This window comes from Sander lucioperca, chromosome 4 (assembly GCF_008315115.2).
Source record: "Sander lucioperca isolate FBNREF2018 chromosome 4, SLUC_FBN_1.2, whole genome shotgun sequence".
Lineage (NCBI taxonomy): Eukaryota > Metazoa > Chordata > Actinopteri > Perciformes > Percidae > Sander > Sander lucioperca.
The window spans coordinates 24,154,703-24,174,702 of record NC_050176.1 but is presented as its reverse complement, the minus strand read 5'-3'; the positions used below and the strand labels follow the sequence as shown (position 1 = coordinate 24,174,702).

Here is a 20,000-nt window from a genome sequence, read left to right as displayed (position 1 = left end):
CCGCTTGGAAGGGAGGCAAGTGGAGGAGTCGAGGAGGCAATTTAAGGCACCAGAGAATCAGCTTGAGTCTGAAGAAAGCTGGGAACATGGCTAAACATTTAAAAGGGAAAGCGTCACCTTTCCGTCGCCGTTTCTGTCGGCTGCGAAGGCGTCGGCGTTGGGAGGGAAGACGGTGAACGGGCCGCGGCCTTTCAGAGAAATTTCCACTGCCTGGAAACAGAAAAGACATTTCATTAGTGTTTCAGAGTTCATCTGTGTTTTTTTTACTCAAACTGGAACAACCTCCTTAGAATAAACTCTCTTTTACCTTTCGGACTATTCAGGAATATGACTTGTAATCGTGTTTGTTTGCATCCTTATTCTCCTAATTCATCCGTCAAATAACGTACAATTTATAGTGTTTTGGTAGCTTTGTATTGTCTTCATAATGCTGTTGCTACCGACTTTCTCTCAAAATCAGGGATGCGCTTGATTCGGATTCGGCCGAATATTGGGCTTTTTGACAGGGTTCTGGTTTCTGCCGAACCTTAGAATTTTTTCCCAGCGACCCGAACCCAGCGCCTGCACTAGGCGCGCTACGCTGGTCGCCGTAATGACGGCGCCGTTGATTACAGGAAGGTGTTTACGTAGGTGGAGCGTTCAATGCAGCAGGCTGTGAGGAAGTGAAAATGGAACTGGTGAGCAGAAAAAGTGTAGTTTGGCAGAACTTTCAGTCAAAAGAAGGCCATTCAAGTCCAGCTACATGTTCAATCTGCAATGCTGATTAGTCTGGTGGTGGCGAGGACCCTAAACTATACACAACATCACCGCTGTTACAACATCTGGAATCAAACATCTGGAAGAATACGAGTTGTGCATGAAGGAATCTACAGACAGCAGCCAAAATGCAGCAACTTCAGGTACGGCAAAGGAAGGACAGTCACTGTTTACTTCATTAATGAGTTTACTGTGTTCATGGACTGAGGATGGGACGAGGATTCAGCAGAATCTCAACCAGTGGATTCAGGATTCGGCCGAACCCCAAAAATCTGGATTCGGTGCATCCCTAGTTAAAACATACATTGTTTCTGTTTTTTCTTTCTACGTCTTTGGAACTGACTCAATGTTGAAATAAAGGCTGAATAAATGAATGAATTAATGAATGAGTGAACGAGTGGATGACTCACCATCACAGTGTGGTAAAACTCAGTTAGCTTCCTGACCACGATCTCCTGCAGAGAGACAGCCGTTACTTCACACACTCCTCTGATACTTTATAATATTATGCTGTACTGCTCTGATTATGATTTCATATCTCCGCTCACCCTCGCCACGTGGCCTCTGCAGGTCACGCCGTCTCCGATGTAGTTCGCGTTACACCTGCAGCTGCGAACACCCGGACCCGTCGTGTTGCAGGAGGCGGCCTGGTGGCAGCCGCCGTTTTTCTGGAAACATCGGGGAGAAAAAGTTACAGAAAATGCAACAAACAAATGGGAAAAAGAACCCGCCAAAAACGTAGAAACATCAGCAGCACAAAGGTGACTGACAGAAACACTACGGGCCCTATTTTAACAATCTGAGTTTAGGTGTGTTTAGGGCGTGTCCAAATCCACTTTTGCTAGTTTGACGGCGGAGAAAAGGGTCCGTGTGCCGGGCGCATGGTTCTAAAGGGTTGTACTTAGTGTCTTCATTAATCAGAGGGGTGTTTTGGGCGTAACATGCAATCAACCAATCAGAGATCATCTCCCATTCCCTTTAAAAGCCAGGCGCGTTTGGACCTTGGAGCATTGCTGTTATGATGGAGGATTTGCACCGTAATATTTTTATTTGTAATCTTCTGCATGTGTGTGTGTGTGTGTGTGTGTGTGTGCTGCTGCTGTGCGTCCCTGTGTGTGCCATCACTTCCTGCTGCCTCAAGATAGAAATACTCCCAGAATGCACCTGAACACACCTCCCTGTAAGACCAGCACGCCCAGAATGCACCTGAACACACCTCCCTGTAAGACCAGCACGCCCAGAATGCACCTGAACACACCTCCCTGTAAGACCAGCACGCCCAGAATGCACCTGAACACACCTCCCTGTAAGACCAGCACGCCCAGAATGCACCTGAACACACCTCCCTGTAAGACCAGCACGCCCATGGGCCACAGATGGGCGCAGGTGCATTTGTTATTTAACCCTTGTGTTGTCCTCCCGGCTAAAGAAATGTTAGCACCTTTTTAAACATTTTTTTGCATTTTTTTCCAGCTTCTGGAACTTTTTGTTGAATTCTTGAATTCTTGAATTTTTTTGTCTAGTTTTTTCATTCTTTTCAAAGTTTTTTTCAAAGTTTTCGATTTTCTTTTGATATTTTTGTTGCTTTTTTGTCGCTTTGTTTGACAGATTTTCACTTGTAATTTTTTTGACATTTTTTTTACGTTTGCCTCTTTTTCCCCACTACTACCAACCTACACTAACTAACTGTAAGGGTGGTAAAAAGCAGAAATATGCTATAAAATTTTATAAAAAACCCAAAATTCAATGAAAGTAGTGAACTTACTTACTTGAGAAGAGCGTTTTATAGAACCATCCATGTTCATTTTTGGACAATTTGGTTGTAAGAAAAACCCAAATTTCTGATATAGACACTTTTTGAAAATGGGTAAAATTTGACCCGGAGACAACAGGAGGGTTAATCAACTTTCCACAATATGTTGTTGTGTATTCTTCTCGCAGTGCTTTTGTTTTTTCTTTTCTCCGCTCTTTAGATCCAGTCAGGAGAGACAAACCCACCTTCCGACACAAGTCGATCACCTTACAGATCTGTCCGTCGCCTGAGTAACCGTCGCTGCAGGAACAGGAAGTCTGCAGAAAAACAATCAAATCAAATAAACACGTCTCTTTCACACCGTTTTACATTAAATCTCCCTCATCAGACAGGAAATCAGTTCTTACTTTGTTTGGGCCGACGTGAACACATTCTGCGTTGGCGTGGCAACCACCGTTTCCTTCCAGACACGGGTTGATTTCTGCCGGAGAAACACAGAAGTCCCACAGCCCTCAAACACACCACAGAGTCACATTCATGTTTTATTTTGAAGGTCAGAAACATTTGGGGGGAACTGAAACACTTACTTACTTACTCTTCCTCCCCAAAAACAGTGGTTCGCAAGCTTTTTTCAATAATGTTCCCCTTTGAACATTTTTTTTTAAGCCATGTACCCCCTAACCAGCGCGAATAATGTTTGGTAGAAAATAATCCTCTATAAAGAGGAAGAATACATCTATCTATCTATCTATCTATCTATCTATCTATCTATCTATCTATCTATCCATCTATCCAGGATAGATTTACTAAACAACAGTCTTGTACCTGGAAAACCTTTAAATGATGATGGGAAAAAAATGACAAAAAACTTGGAAAAAGACGGTCAAAAGAAGGAAATAAGGCAAGAATAGGTCGAAAATAGTAATAAAAACTCAGTAACAAGGCAACACTAGGGCGACGAGAGTGACAACAAATTCAAATAAGCAACAAACTTCGAAAAAAGTGACAAAAACGTTGAAAAAAGCAGGAAAAAAAACAACTTTGAAAAAAGACAGTAGAAAAAAGTAAAGAAGAAAGGCAAGAATAGGTCAAAACAAATGACAAAACCTTCAAAAAAAGGTGATAAACTTCAAAAACAGTGACAAAAACTTAAAAAAAAGAGACAAACTTGGAGAAAAAAAAGACAGTAGCAGTAACTAGAAAATTCTGCAGGAAATTTTGACAGTGTGCCTACTACCTGGGGCACATCCGAATAACACTGGCTAACAGTAAATCTGCTAATTGACGTGTCCTGTAAAGAGAGGACAACACGGCCTACAGTAAAGAGTCTCCATGAAAGGAGGTGTGTGTGTCAGAACTTGTTGCTATGGAGATTTCCACAGTGAGGGAGTAGAGGAAGGAGGGGGAGACAGTATCTTTAATGGGTCAAACATGTCCATTTAATTATAATTATACCTCTTAAGTTTGTTCTGTAATTCAAAAACCGTGGTACCAAACGGCAAAAATATAATCATCACAAGAGAGTCAAAAGTCTGGCGAACGCATTGATGTGGTTTTTATGTTTGTGGTGTCAAATCAATGCGACACAGAGCAGGTAACAAACAGGGAACCGTCTGCGTCCTTCCAGATATTTCTTTTCATTGTTTCTATCGGCAGTTGGTATGAACAGAGCCAAAAGTTTTAGTCTGGTGGATTCCATAGTTACATGTCTGCGACCGGCACAATATTTCCTACATTTTGATCAACCATGATGTATGAAGAGTGAAAACTGTAGGGTAGAGAGCAATTTGTTTGGAAAATTTCAGAGAATTGTACTGCAGCATCACCCTTTGTCCTCCCCTCTAGCTCTCAACATTCTGCCCCCATGCACACACATTGGAAAATCTCAAATGGTCTGAAAACTGGACGATACATAAACTGTGATTTGGTAGAAACTGTGCTTGATATCAGAATGCCCATTCAGCCCAATAAAGGCCAAAGTCTTGTCTTTGGTTTAAACTTTTAATTATTTTTCTACATTAAAGTATGGCGATACAGTATGGCCCCAAAGAGGGGTTGTTTTGAGCTATCTTAAGCAATTTCCCGAAGATTTCCCATTAAAGTCTATGGGAAAATGTATTGCCGATTTTGTGAAAGCCGCGCGACAAATCTCTTAGAAAAGTCATAGCACACCATTCCCAATCATTACACACGTTTTGATGTATTCATGTGCATGTGTGGGCAACGCTCCGTGACTAGTAGCGGGACAAAGATGTGGCGGAATAGTAAGCATGCAGGATAATAGTCATTCTGCCGATTGCTGCTGTTGCAGCACATCAGCACACTGAACTACAGCCTAGTATATATGTCACATACCCCCCTGCAGTCCTCCAAAGTACCCCTAGGGGTACACATACCCCCATTTGAGAAACACTGCCCTATGGGACATAAAGGCCTTTTTACAGTCGCTGCAGCCGACCTGTCGTGCCCCAATGTGACGTCAAAATGACATAGATCTCACAGAAGTCGCGCACCACTCTATTTTTTTCAGCGGCGCGAGACAAAGTGGAAACAGGAAGCATGGATGAGTTTGAGGGCAACTGGATGCCAGGACTCTCAGAGTCACTGCAAATCTCTCTTGTAAACTTACTGGCTTAAGATGACTTCTTTTATGGTGAATGAAAGGCTTGATCCGACAAAGTAGGTCATCGAATCAAATCAAAGCATTGACGGCAATGCTGCTGCCAGTTCTGCCGTTGTTTACCTTTTTCTTCTTCTTCTAGTCTGTAAAAATAGCAAAGTTGGTAGCCTTACCTCAGTTGCGACACCTCTGTTCAGGAGAAGACTGTAACTTTTCGCGACCACCACGCGCGAGTATAAATAGTTACGACGCTCCCATGACATCACATCTGAGTGCAAAAGGTCGGCTGCAGCAAGTATACCGCACATTTAAGGCTTCAAGGAGCACTCTCCATTGCATTCAGTCCCTGAACTGAAACCTGCTGCCGATCAAATATTTATTGAGCAAAAAAAGGTTTTAAAACTTTTCCCAGGCAGTCGTTTCTGTTCCCTCAGATGGGGGGGGGGCGTGGCCTTTCCAGACTCCTGTTTTTGGGCGTTAGTTACAGCGCCACCATGTGGCCGGCTGGGCTCATATTACTGTTCTGGTCACAAGTTTCTTGTTTCTAACTCATCCGGCTCACAGCAATTTGAGCAGCGGCGGCGGAAGATGACAACTCGGGGGTTTGAACCCTAATAATAAGAACAGCAGTGAACATACCGACACAAACAAGTCCGTCTCCATGGTAACCGCTGTTACAGCTGCAGTCTCTGCGGCCGGGCCGAGTCCTCTTACAGACGGCGTACAGGCTGCAGCCGCCGTTATCCGCCAAACACACGTCTGTCGCTACAAAACAACATCATCATCATCGTCATCATCATCATCATCATCTTCATCCACAGACACAGACACACACACACACACAGACACACACACACACACACACACACACACACACACACACACACACACACACACACACACATACAGATACAGACACACACACACACACACACACACACACACACACACACACACAGACAGACACACAGACACACACACACACACACACACACACACACACACACACACACACATACAGATACAGACACACACACACACACACACATACAGACAGACAGACAGACAGACAGACACACACACACACACACACAGATACACAGACACACACACACACACACACACACACACACAGACACAGACACACACACACACACACACACACGTACACACACACAAATACTCACACACACACACACACACACACACACACACACAAGCACACACACATGCACACAAATGCGCACGCACACAGAAACACGCACACACACAGACAGACACACACACACACACAGACAGACAGACACACACACACACAGACAGACACACACACAGTTACCTTGACAGAAAGACCCGTTTCCCTGGAAACCAGCAGCACAGAGACACTGAGAGCCGGACGGTCGGATCACACAACTATCAGACGAGAAGAAACAAAAAACATCTTAGTTCATCAACAGGAAGTCTGTTCCATCTATCTATCTGCTGATTTGGAGACTTTAAAAACATTTTTGTGACACGTTTATGATGTGTTTGTATGTACATATAACTGTGTATGTAACTGCATGAACGTATGTATATGTATCCTTATATCAGTAACCTCTGACCGTACGTACTGGCCTCATGTGTTATATCTATTTATTTGGTTTGTTTTCTTTGTAATTAAAATATTAGGCTTGAAATAAAGTTTGTGTAACTTACTTTGCGCTCGTGTGACATTTCACGGAGCCACACAGTTCATCCGCTGTGGATTCAATCTCTGCAACGAGCAACAAACAGAGTCAAAATATTATGAGTTGTAATTTAAAAGGTGAAAATGTCAGAATTGTGTCCCTCAGCCTTCAGTGTCAAAGTGTCAGAGAAGTAAAATAAAAAAACGACAAAAATGCTCAAAAACCTCATGTTCAGGGTCAGTATGAAAGTGATTTGGGGATTCAGTGTGAAAGTGTGGGAGATGTTCAGGGTCAGTGTGGGAGTGTGGGAGATTTGGGGGTTCATACTCTCGTCACAGAGGACTCCTCTCCAGCCGACGTCACACTCACACGTCCCGTCTCCGTTCAGCCCGCCGTTACAGAGGCCGTTCTTACAGCCGCATTCTGCACAAGGAATGACACACAGTTTATTAGAAATATATATTATAAATAATGTTATCTATCAGGGTTCATCGTTAAGGTTCTTTTACAGTCGTCCGGTCAGGTGAAAAATAATTCTACTTGCTCGAAGGCCCCTGTACACAATGTTTCGATATAGAGAGAAAAAAAAACTAGAGAGACAATGGTAGAGAGACAACGGTAGAGAGTAGTATGTAGAGAGACAACGGTAGAGAGACAGCAGTAGAGAGTAGTATGTAGAGAGACAACAGTAGAGAGTAGTATGTAGAGAGACAGCAGTAGAGAGTAGTATGTAGAGAGACAACGGTAGAGAGACAGCAGTAGAGAGTAGTATGTAGAGAGACAACAGTAGAGAGTAGTATGAAGAGAGACAACGGTAGAGAGACAGCAGTAGAGAGTAGTATGTAGAGAGACAGCAGTAGAGAGTAGTATGTAGAGAGACAGCAGTAGAGAGTAGTATGTAGAGAGACAACAGTAGAGAGTAGTATGTAGAGAGACAACAGTAGAGAGTAGTATGTAGAGAGACAGCAGTAGAGAGTAGTATGTAGAGAGACAACAGTAGAGAGTATTATGTAGAGAGACAGCAGTAGAGAGTAGTATGTAGAGAGACAACAGTAGAGAGTAGTATGTAGAGAGACAACAGTAGAGAGTATGTAGAGAGACAGCAGTAGAGAGTAGTATGTAGAGAGACAACAGTAGAGAGTAGTATGTAGAGAGACAACAGTGGAGAGTATGTAGAGAGACAGCAGTAGAGAGTAGTATGTAGAGAGACAACAGTAGAGAGTAGTATGTAGAGAGACAACAGTAGAGAGTAGTATGTAGAGAGACAGCAGTAGAGAGTAGTATGTAGAGAGACAACAGTAGAGAGTAGTATGAAGAGAGACAACGGTAGAGAGACAACGGTAGAGAGTATTATGTAGAGAGACAGCAGTAGAGAGTAGTATGTAGAGAGACAACAATAGAGAGTATTATGTAGAGAGACAGCAGTAGAGAGTAGTATGTAGAGAGACAACAGTAGAGAGTAGTATGTAGAGAGACAACAGTAGAGAGTAGTATGTAGAGAGACAACAGTAGAGAGTAGTATGTAGAGAGACAACGGTAGAGAGTAGTATGTAGAGAGACAACGGTAGAGAGTAGTATGCAGAGATATAACGGTAGAGAGTAAGATGTAGACACTTTGTAACCCCACCCACCATCTTTTCCTAACCCTAAGGCCTCCTGCACACTGCCTGCGTGACACGCAAGACTCAGGCGCGGCTCGAGACTTGCGTGCATGCTAGAAATAGGGCCAACGCCTATTTTTCAAGCAACACGCATGCGTGTAGGAAGCGTTTCCAGGCAAAACAGAATACGAAAAGATGGTTATATGTCATTTTGACACAAATACAATTCATAAATGTAATTTAAAAAAAAAAAATACATAAATATTTATCGATTTTCAAATATTGCACCTGTCAATGCAGAATGAAATATTCTGGAGCCTATTTTGCCATAAATCCTGCCGACGTTGTCTTTGCTGTAATCAGATCAGTATATATTTATGTTCATGGGAAACATCCATGTGTACAGACAAGGCTAGCAGCAGCAGCAGCGCCGCGTCAGACACGTTTCTGGTGTGCCAACACATAGAAAACGCCACGCAGCCGCCACGCCACGCTCACGCCACGCTCACGCCACGCTCACGCCACGCAGCCAGTGTGCATGAAAGCCTAACTGCCCCGTTCTTGTGCTTCATGTCAGTAAAACGTACGACCCGACCCAGAGGGTCAAAAAGTGATGCCAAGAGTCCCGACAGAGCGCGTCCTAACATGACGCTAAAGGAGACTATTAGCTTTAGTAACAAACACCAAAGATCGCTGTCTGAGGCGCTGGGAGTGAGATGTGATGAGTCGTAAAGTGTAGTTTTAAAGACGTACCCTGATCACAGTGGACTCCGTATTTCCCGCTCTCGCACGTTTCACACGCCGTCCCGTTGAAGCCTCTGTAACAGCGACAGACTCCGGTCCCGTTGGTCCCGTCCGAACACGCCCCATTACCGAAGCAGGGCGCCCCCTCCGGCCCGGGACACGGCTCACAGTGTTCCCCGAAAAACCCTCCGCAGCATCTCCGCACCTGCACACACCTCTACTGATTACTGTCTTTACTTACCAGCCTAGAAGCTAGTTAAGAAAGCATGTTTTTTTTTTTTTTTTTTTATAGGGACCATGCATATTTATGAACATTGTTGTATAAAAACACCATGAAAATATGCCAGAATTTGTTAAAATAACTACTTTCCATCTGCGGTCCCTAGGCAGGGGACATAAGACTAACATAGAGACAGCCAGCAATCACACAGCGCTCATTCACTATACATTAAAAGGTACACATAATAGTGACATTGACAAAACAAACAAGCAAAACAAAACAAAAATACATGATGCATGATACATGACAAAGTGCGCCTAAACATGTCTAGATGGACCTTTTATTTAAATAAACTCAAGAAACGCGACACTTTAAAAGTCTAATAATGTGGTGGGTCCTCCAGACCCGGGAACACTGGCTGTGTGACAAAAATATGAACACCACACAAGGGTTAAGATGCAAAATACAGACGAAACAGACTAATACAATGAATCCATAAAACAGGAACAACAGATTAGTCATGACTACGTGAATCGACAAAAATGTCGAAAAATCATCAATGAATCCACAAAAACTTGTCAAATAAAAATCTAATAAAATGTCCCAAAAACATTTTGAGAACTTCAAAAGCGTCAGAAAAACAAGTGTGGGAGATGTTCAGGGTCAGTGTGAGAGTGTGGGAGATGTTCAGGGTCAATGTGAAAGTGTGGGAGATTTGGGGGTTCAGTGTGGGAGTGTGGGATATGTTCAGGGTCAGTGTGAAAGTGTGGGAGATGTTCAGGGTCAGTGTGAACGTGTGGGATATGTTCAGGGTCAGTGTGAGAGTGTGGGAGATGTGGGGGTTCAGTGTGGGAGTGTGGGAGATGTTCAGGGTCAGTGTGAAAGTGTGGGATATGTTCAGGGTCAGTCTGAAAGTGTGGGAGATGTTCAGGGTCAGTGTGAAAGTGTGGGAGATTTGGGGGTTCAGTGTGGGAGTGTGGGATATGTTCAGGGTCAGTGTGAAAGTGTGGGATATGTTCAGGGTCAGTGTGAAAGTGTGGGAGATTTGGGGGTTCAGTGTGGGAGTGTGGGATATGTTCAGGGTCAGTGTGAGAGTGTGGGAGATGTGGGGGTTCAGTGTGGGAGTGTGGGAGATGTTCAGGGTCAGTGTGAAAGTGTGGGAGATGTTCAGGGTCAGTGTGAAAGTGTGGGAGATGTTCAGGGTCAGTGTGAAAGTGTGGGAGATTTGGGGGTTCAGTGTGGGAGTGTGGGATATGTTCAGGGTCAGTGTGAGAGTGTGGGAGATGTGGGGGTTCAGTGTGGGAGTGTGGGAGATGTTCAGGGTCAGTGTGAAAGTGTGGGAGATGTTCAGGGTCAGTGTGAACGTGTGGGAGATGTTCAGGGTCAGTGTGAACGTGTGGGAGATGTTCAGGGTCAGTGTGAAAGTGTGGGATATGTTCAGGGTCAGTGTGAAAGTGTGGGAGATGTTCAGGTTCACTGTGAAAGTGTGCTGAAAAGTGTATGTCGAAAAAACTTTGAAAAGCCTCAGAAATGTAAAAACAAAATGTTTTTAAGAAACACTTTGACAGCTTAAAAAACAGTCCAAGAAAACGTCAAAAGTGTAAAGCAGCAACTCAGTTCCTCCAAATCCTCAGACAAACGTTCTCCGACGATGACGTCATTATGCTACGATGTTTTCGTCGTTATGTTTACTTTCCCCGGACCGTCTGGAAACCCAGATTTGTGAGCCCTGTTATGTATTTCCTCTCAGATCTGATCACAGGGAATGTTGTGTTTAATCCTTGCGTTGTCTTGGGGTGAAATTTGACCCGTTTTTCAAAATGTCTATATAAGAAATATGGGTTTCTTTTTAATTTACCTAATTTGGATGATTCCACACATCGCGCTTCGCAAGTACAACAAAAGATAGGATCTCTACTTTCATTGACTTTTGGGTGTTTTAAAAAATAAAATAAAATTGCATTTGACTGAACGTTGACATTTACCCTTCTGTAATTATCCTTCCTTTAATATGAGTCTAAATAATTCATGATTTCTGCTTTTTTTAACTCAAGAATTAGGTATAATTTCCTGTCAATTAGGTGTACTGATCAGTTACTAGATTATGTGATCACATAATTCAACGCATAATCAGCCAAAGTCTGCATATTTATGTGGGGGTCGCATTTTTTCAAATACGCCGCACTTTCGCCGCATAAATTGCCGATTTCCGCGCAAAATATGCGGGGCTTGCAGGATTTCATAATCCCCGCATTTTCGTTGCAAAAGAAGTCACACATATATCTTAGCAGAAAGTTGAAAAATGTTGCATTTACTTCACACAAGAGCAGCCGTTTTCCCCTGATGAAACCGCAGTTTTTGCAAGTTCCCGCAATTTCATCGCATAAAATTGCATAAATATCCCGCATATTCCATCACATTTTTTAAGAAAACGTGCCGCATAATCAAGGATTTTTGCCCGCAACAATCACAAAAAAACTCCGCATTTTTCTGGAAGGACTGACTGACCATGAATTCCAAAATGAGTGTAACACTAGTAATAAGTTGGTGTTAGTGGTGTTTATAAATGGTAGTGAAAAGAAGCATAAAACGTAAAAACAAGAGCCAAAAACATTGAAAAAAAGAGACGAAAACCTTTAGAAAAAGCGTTAGGACGTTAGGTGATTTTCAGGACGACAAGTACATGGTCGAATGGAAGATAACACAAGGGTTAAAATATGAAAGGTAAAAAAGTTGCGTACGGTGTTTTTCTTCAGGCAGGTGGCTCGGCAGCCGATGGTCAGCAGACGCTCTTCCTCAAACATCCGAGAGTACATACATTTCCTCTTCTTCACCGATTTCTGCAGAGTACAGGAAGATATCGTAGTTACAGGCTGCGTTCTCTACAAAAAGTCCCTTAAAAGATGCAAGATATTATAGATTGTACGTGTACCTTAAAGGTGCACTATGTGTTCCTGCATGGTCACTTCTGTTGACCTTCCAAGTAAATTTAAAATAAAACAGAGCAAGCTTGCCCCTCCCCCCATGTTTCCGTAACTGTCATGACTAACGGTATGTTTCCACACGGCGAAATCTCGCTTCGCTCTCATTGAGGTTGAATGGAGACGAAATTCGCCCTGATTGGGCGAGATGAGAGCGAATCGCCGAGGGGAGCGAAAGAAAGTTGACGAAAGTTTAACTTCATTCAAATGAGGACCACTCGAGAACCAATCAGGTCCGCGTGTTTGTGTTCGGAGGCGGGAGTTACAAAAAAAGTCTGACCAAGATGGCGGAGGTTATCAGCGCTGTAGCATGAAAATTTGTATGCGATTGAAATGCTTCTACACGAACATTGGTACTTGTATCTGTCGGTACACGATCCGTTCTGCCTGCACGATCCGTTCAGCGCATGCGCAAAATGTTCGCGCAGTTAATTCAGCTAACCGCTAGCTGATTGTAGCGGTCTGCCGTTAGCCTCCACAGGCAAGCTAACGTCAGTTTAGCTAACAGCTAATTTGGCTAACTGCTAGCTGAGACAGCATGTAATAACTTTAAAAGACCCTCAAAATAAAACGTGAAAATAACCGTTAACATATATAACAGCTGTTACGTCAGTTCTACTTTACTTGTGCTCATTTAAAATACAATCACTCAATACTTGTCTTTATTGTTATTACTGTGAAGTCTTAATTTAGCTGTAGCCTGCTTTTCCCATTACGTTTGAGTTAACGTTATTTTAGACTGAATCTAGCTGTCAGCTAGCGGTTAGCCGAATTAGCTGTTAGCTAAACTAACGTTAGCTTCCCGGAGGAGGCTAGCCATAGGCTAGCGTGGAACAGATCGTGCAGGTCGTATCCTCGGTAAAACAGCATTATCTTGCGCATGTGCAGAACGGATCGTGCAGGCAGAACGGATCGTGTACCGACAGTATCAACACAAATTGTGATTTATATGACACACAAACTTAGTCAGGGCACATTCACCAGTAAATAGACCACTGTATAGTTTAAACACTCAAAATGTTCAGTTAACCGACAGGCTAATCGCTAGCATGTTTGGACATTGGATTTCATTGTAAGCCTAGCCAGGCAGCTAGGCTACTTGTGCATTTGTTTAAATGCATGTTTTGTTGGCGAACATTGACGCTGTATCAACACAGATTTCACAAGCTACAATAGCAACGATAGCTTGCTAGCAAACTACCTGCTAGCTAACTAGCTTCAACCCTCTCTGGTAGCTGCTAGCAGCCACTGTTCTGTTCATAGACTGTGTAGGGCTGGCATGTTGTTTTCGCGCCCACACCCCCGAGGCAATATTTCGCTGGCCGAAATTTGCTTAGTGTTTCGCTGTGTGGAACCCTACCATAACTGACTAACTGTCACTAACCCCCACACCCTCCCCCAACCATCTTGTCGGTGATTGGCTGGAACGTGGTTTGTTGTATTTTGGTGCACAGCCTGTGCCTCAAGTGTTTGTTTGACGTTTGCGACCCCTGTGTTGTCTCCCGAGACCGGGCTTTTTCACGGTGTGTTCAGGGGGCAGGCAGCTAGCGGATCAAGGAGAGATGACTACGATTTGAGACAAAAATGAAATCACGCTGAAACCGTGCAGGAACTCATAGTGCACCTTTAAAAGATTCAAAATATTATAGATATTACACATAGATATTTTAGAGAAATCATCAACCATCTCTTTACCGTTTGGAGGTAAATAGTTAAATATCAGCTAAATATAAAATCAAGTCATCTGCAAAGAAATTTATTTACTTTTGTTTGGCCGTGTTTGTGCCTTTTTTTCAGTCTGTCCAAACATTAAAGGTGCCGTAGGTAGGATTGTAAAGATCCAGGACTTAGCCAAAAAATTTGAACATCAACAACTTCTCAGTCCCTCCCCCCTTTTCCGCTAAAGCCCGAAACGATCTCCTAAGCCCCTCCCCCACAAGGGAGAATGAATGCGTGTGCATGAGCAGTGATTGACATGAAGTTAGACACCCCCCTGGCCCTGATTGGTGCATCTGAACAGGGAGCGGTGGATTTTTACAAATCACACTACAGGCTGTAGGTGGTGCCAGAGGAGCCGGATTCTTTTTAATTACCTGCTTCTACTGGAACATAGGGTCAGTTTCAGCAAATATGACAGAAAGTTAGTTTTATAAGGCTTACCTACTGCATCTTTAAATTCAATTCAATTCAATTCAATTTTATTTATAGTATCAAATCATAACAAGAGTTATCTCGAGACACTTTACAGATCCAGTGTCTAGACCACACTCTGTAGTTTACGAAGCCCCAACTATTACAGTGGTTGCCTCAAGAGCAAGCATTAGCAGTAGCTATAGCGACAGTGGCGAGGAAAAACTCCCTTTTTTTTTGTTAGGAAGAAACCTCGGACAGACCCAGACTCTTGGTAGGCGGTGTCTGACGGCACCGGTTGGGGGAGTGGTGAATGGTGGCAATAATAGTCATAATAAAGATAGTGGAACAGTGACCACAATGGTAGTCGTAGTAGTTCATGTCATAGTAGGGCACAGCAGGGCATTATGGGGTGTAGTGTGGCACAGCAGCCTGGGTGGACGCAGCAGGACGCAGTCGGACACTGCGGGGAATCGCAGAGCGTAGCAGGGTGTAGTAAGTAGTAAGTAAGTAGTAGTAAGTAAATGCAACTAACAAAGCTAAATAAGTATATCAAAGTCAACAAAGAACAACCTTTAAAGGGTAATACCAGTTTCTCAACCTGGACTCTACTGTAGTGTATGTTCCCATGTTTCTGTGTCTGATGGGAAAAACAATCTCTGAAACTGGTCCAGAATTTAACAAGAAACAAGCTGTAATGTAAGTTAATAGGGCAATTGTCCAGCTTGTATTTACGTCCACTAAAAGTTCTGTTTTTGCCGCTGACAGACTCAGATTATTATTCTGTGTCTCTGACAACATTATAGAAAGGATCCCTACAGAGATAGGTCTCAAAGAGATTTTAAAGGTCTTTCTGTTTAACCAGAAACAGCTCTGAAGTCGCTAGCCGAAACCCACCAGACTCCATTTAAAAAAACAATACTTTTAGCGTGTATGGAGCCAACATATTTTCACATATAAATCGGTAAACTATGTGTTTATTTCAACCAAAACTAGAATTGTGATGGTTGGAAAAGTGGAAAGACGACCAAAAATGGCTTTTCATAGTTTTATTTTGTTTCTGTCGACTTTGAACGAAGTGTATTTTACAATGCTAAAATTGCCTTTTATTTACATGGAGTCTGGTGGGTTTAGCGAACGCTATTTTGCAGATGTTTTTAATTTAAAAAAAAGGATCTTACTCTTTAACAGAAAGGTCGACCTCCTTAGAAATCCTTTCCATAATGTTGTCAGACACTTAGAATATTAATCTGAGTCTGTCAGCGGCAAAATGTGCACTTTTGTAAAGGTAAATACAAGCTGCACAATTGTCCTGTTAACTTACATTGTAGCTTGTTTATTGCTTAATACTGGACCAATGTCAAAGATTGTTGTTCCCATCAGTCACTTAGACACAAAACATGGGGAAATAGGGTCCAGGTTGACAAGAACGGAAGTTACCCTACAACCTAAGAAGTTTTGTTGGCTAACCTAACCCGTCCCTGCACGATGAGAAATTACCCTCAGTGGTTCTGAGCATTGGGAGTTAGAATGAGTTACGGCTGATTTTCAGTGTGATCAGAAAGTGAGAAATCTTACGTCTGGGATGGTTTCATTCAGGCAGATTCTGCCCTGAGGGAAGATGCAGTCCAGACACGGTCCCTTTGGAGAGTAGAGAGAGAGTTGTCATGAATCAGCAGTTTGTGTCAGTCTGGCCCTATACGTACTTATAACCCGGCAGATTTCCTTGGATTGTGGTGGCACCTGGATGGTGGTTGCAGCTGCTCCCGTGGTCCTGCTACGCCCTGCACTGCTACTACTATTATTCCTAGTCATAGTTCTATTATCTTTACTGTTACTTGAATTGCCATGTGTGTATTATGTATACTGTAGTGTGTGTAGTATGTATACCGTAGTGTGTAGTATGTATACTGTAGTGTGTGTAGTATGTATACTGTAGTGTGTGTAGTATGTATACCGTAGTGTGTAGTATGTATACTGTAGTGTGTGTAGTATGTATACTGTAGTGTGTGTATGTATGTATACTGTAGTGTGTAGTATGTTTACCGTAGTGTGTAGTATGTATACTGTAGTATGTGTAGTATGTATACTGTAGTGTGTAGTATGTATACTTTAGTGTGTGTAGTAGGTCTACTGTAGTGTGTGTAGTATGTGTAGTATGTATACTGTAGTGTGTGTAGTATGTCTACTGTAGTGTGTGTAGTATGTGTAGTATGTATACTGTAGTGTGTGTAGTATGTCTACTGTAGTGTTTGTAGTATGTATACTGTAGTGTGTGTATGTGTGTATACTGTAGTGTGTAGTATGTATACTGTAGTGTGTGTAGTATGTATACTGTAGTGTGTGTATGTGTGTATACTGTAGTGTGTAGTATGTATACTGTAGTGTGTGTAGTATGTTTACTGTAGTGTGTAGTATGTATACTATAGTATGTGTAGTATGTATACTGCAGTATGTGTAGTATGTATACTGTAGTGTGTGTAGTATGTGTAGTATGTATACTACAGTGTGTGTAGTATGTATACTGTAGTGTGTGTAGAATGTGTAGTATGTATACTACAGTGTGTGTAGTGTGTATACTGTAGTATGTGCAGTATGTGTAGTATGTATACTGAAGTATGTATAGTATGTGTAGTATGTATACTGAAGTATGTATAGTATGTGTAGTATGTATACTGAAGTATGTATAGTATGTGTAGTATGTATACTGTAGTATGTGCAGTATGTGTTGTATGTATACTGTAGTATGTGCAGTATGTGTAGTATTTATACTGTAGATGTGTAATATGTATACTGTAAGATGTGTAGTATTTATACTGCAGAATGTGTAGTATATATTCTGCAGTGTGTAGTATGTATACTGCAGTATGTCTAGTATATATACTGCATGCTGTATGTGCTGACTGTACCATGACTTTGATGTAGCGGAGATCATCGCAGCGGTTCCTGTTGATCAGTAGAACAGCTGACAGGCCGTGGATCACTCCTTTACCGCTCAGGAGGTTGGACGTGTTTATCTGAGCGCCGTTCACAAACAGCTGAGGAGAAACACGACAGTTCACAAACAGCTGAGGAGAAACATGACAGTTCACGAACAGCTGAGGAGAAACACGACAGTTCACACACAGCAGAGGAGAAACACGACAGTTAACACACAGCTGAGGAGAAACATGACAGTTCACACACAGCTGAGGAGAAACACGACAGTTAACACACAGCAGAGGAGAAACATGACAGTTAACACACAGCAGAGGAGAAACACGACAGTTAACACACAGCTGAGGAGAAACACGACAGTTAACACACAGCAGAGGAGAAACATGACAGTTAACACACAGCTGAGGAGAAACATGACAGTTCACACACAGCTGAGGAGAAACACGACAGTTAACACACAGCAGAGGAGAAACATGACAGTTAACACACAGCAGAGGAGAAACACGACAGTTAACACACAGCTGAGGAGAAACACGACAGTTAACACACAGCAGAGGAGAAACACGACAGTTAACATACAGCTGAGGAGAAACACGACAGTTAACACACAGCAGAGGAGAAACACGACAGTTCACACACAGCAGAGGAGAAACATGACAGTTAACACACAGCTGAGGAGAAACATGACAGTTAACACACAGCTGAGGAGAAACTTGACAGTTCACAAACAGCAGACAGTTCACACACAGCTGAGGAGAAACACGACAGTTAACACACAGCTGAGGAGAAACATGACAGTTAACACACAGCTGAGGAACATGACAGTTCACACACAGCAGAGGAGAAACAACAGTTCACACACAGCTGAGGAGAAACACAACAGTTTCCGCTATTTCCTGATCATTGATCCATGACATTGATCGGTATCAACCAGACATAAGATCAGGTTCTTTCCCACTGCCATCACTCTACTGAACTGCAGATAAGTGGGGTCATCCCCACTTTGGCCACTTCTCTACAAATTACATACTTAACGTCCAATATGCATCTTTGCACACTACTTTGCACTATTACTTTTTGCACTTTACATTCCAGTCCATGTGTACTTGACTTGATATAATGTCTATATTTGTATTTCTGTATATTATGTTATGTGCCTATATGTATATGTATATTACATTACATTACATGTCATTTAGCTGAAGCATTTATCCAAAGTGACTTACAATTGCTATATATGTCAGAGGTGTAAGCTCAGGGACACATTGGTTGATGTATCACAGTGGGAATCGAACCCAGGTCTCCCACACCAAAGGCATGTGTCATATCCACTGCGCCATCACCACCCCACCACATACTGTCTCTATTGTACAGTATGTGTCCATATTACTATTTGTCTACTGAATGTGTACTACTACATGTCTAGTTGTTAGAGTTGTATAGAGAGCTAACCCTTTTGTTTTCTTCCCATCGACCATGAACTTTTCCCATCGTTTTTGTCGCTTTTCTAAATGCTTTTTTTTTTTAAATATAGTCAATAAACCCAAATTATACAAAATTATACCTCATTTTTGAATTATTATGAATTATTTTGACTAATAGTTAAGATCAGAGGATGTTGAGTGAATCACAGACCGGTTTATGTCAAAGTTTAGTCAGGATGCTGTTTTGAAACTATTTAAAAAATGTTTTCAAATGCTATAAAATTGAATAAAACACCCAAAATTCAATGGAAGTAATCATAAATTGTACCCATTCCATAACATACAACACGCATCCGGCAATTTGGTTAAAAGAAACCCATATTTCTGATATACATTTTTTTTAAACGGGTCAAATTTGACCCAATTACAGCACCCAGAAGGGTTAACACCTACCAACGTCCATATTTCCTTGTGTATGTAAGTATACTCGGCCAATACAACTGATTCTGATTATGTTTCTGATTCTGTCACGAATCCACTAGTGGGGAGGTGACAAGCTGGGCTTCCCTGGAGTCTTCTCTCTCTCTTTTCCTCTCCCTCTCCTCTGCTCGCTCTCTTTCTCCTCTCTCACAGTGCAGTGTGTGTGACTGGCCGCTCCCGGGATGACTCGCAGCTGCAGGCAATCTCCTATCAACCACCTGTTTTCCGTGGCTCATCAGCGCAGTTTCTTAAGCTGTGGCTGCTCTCTGTTCGGCGCCGGATAGTTAGGTCTAGTCACGTAGGTGAACGTCCAGTCTGAATCTGTCGCGGTACTTTTTTGTTACCTGCTGTTTTTTGACTGCTAACCTGTTTAGTCAGAACTAAACAGGGGGGAGCAGCGTTTAGTTGTTATGCTCCACGCATCTGGAACAAACTCCCAGAAAACTGCAGGTCTGCTGCAACTCTCAGTTCTTTTAAATCAAGGCTGAAGACCTTTCTTTTTGATGTTGCCTTTCTTTAAATAACTGTTAATTTATTATACTGAAGTTGCATTGTTGACACTGTATGACAATCTATATAAGCATATAAAGAGAAATTCCTGCACTGTAACTTTTATTCTTGTATTTTATCTGTTTTAAATTTTTTAATCTGTTTTCATGTAAAGCACTTTGAATTGCCCTGTTG

At 42.4% G+C, this 20,000-nt stretch overlaps 2 protein-coding genes across 3 annotated transcripts in view; one reads left to right on the top strand and one right to left on the bottom strand.

The window, feature by feature from the left end:
• LOC116048446 (VPS10 domain-containing receptor SorCS3-like) overlaps positions 1 to 20,000 on the top strand; it is a 1,378,075-nt gene that overhangs the window by 516,843 nt on the left and 841,232 nt on the right. The window lies entirely within an intron of this gene.
• stab2 (stabilin 2) overlaps positions 1 to 20,000 on the bottom strand; it is a 106,664-nt gene that overhangs the window by 43,424 nt on the left and 43,240 nt on the right. For both annotated transcript variants that reach the window (XM_036000484.1, XM_031311284.1), the window contains exons 35-47: positions 17,385 to 17,513; positions 16,054 to 16,116; positions 12,106 to 12,204; positions 9,154 to 9,349; positions 7,127 to 7,222; positions 6,828 to 6,885; positions 6,469 to 6,542; positions 5,769 to 5,894; positions 2,917 to 2,990; positions 2,755 to 2,826; positions 1,305 to 1,424; positions 1,167 to 1,211; positions 118 to 210 (exon numbers count right to left, since the gene is read on the bottom strand). In XM_036000484.1, the coding sequence (XP_035856377.1) occupies positions 118 to 210; positions 1,167 to 1,211; positions 1,305 to 1,424; positions 2,755 to 2,826; positions 2,917 to 2,990; positions 5,769 to 5,894; positions 6,469 to 6,542; positions 6,828 to 6,885; positions 7,127 to 7,222; positions 9,154 to 9,349; positions 12,106 to 12,204; positions 16,054 to 16,116; positions 17,385 to 17,513 (1,245 nt within the window). The remainder of the gene's footprint in view (positions 1 to 117; positions 211 to 1,166; positions 1,212 to 1,304; positions 1,425 to 2,754; positions 2,827 to 2,916; positions 2,991 to 5,768; positions 5,895 to 6,468; positions 6,543 to 6,827; positions 6,886 to 7,126; positions 7,223 to 9,153; positions 9,350 to 12,105; positions 12,205 to 16,053; positions 16,117 to 17,384; positions 17,514 to 20,000) is intronic.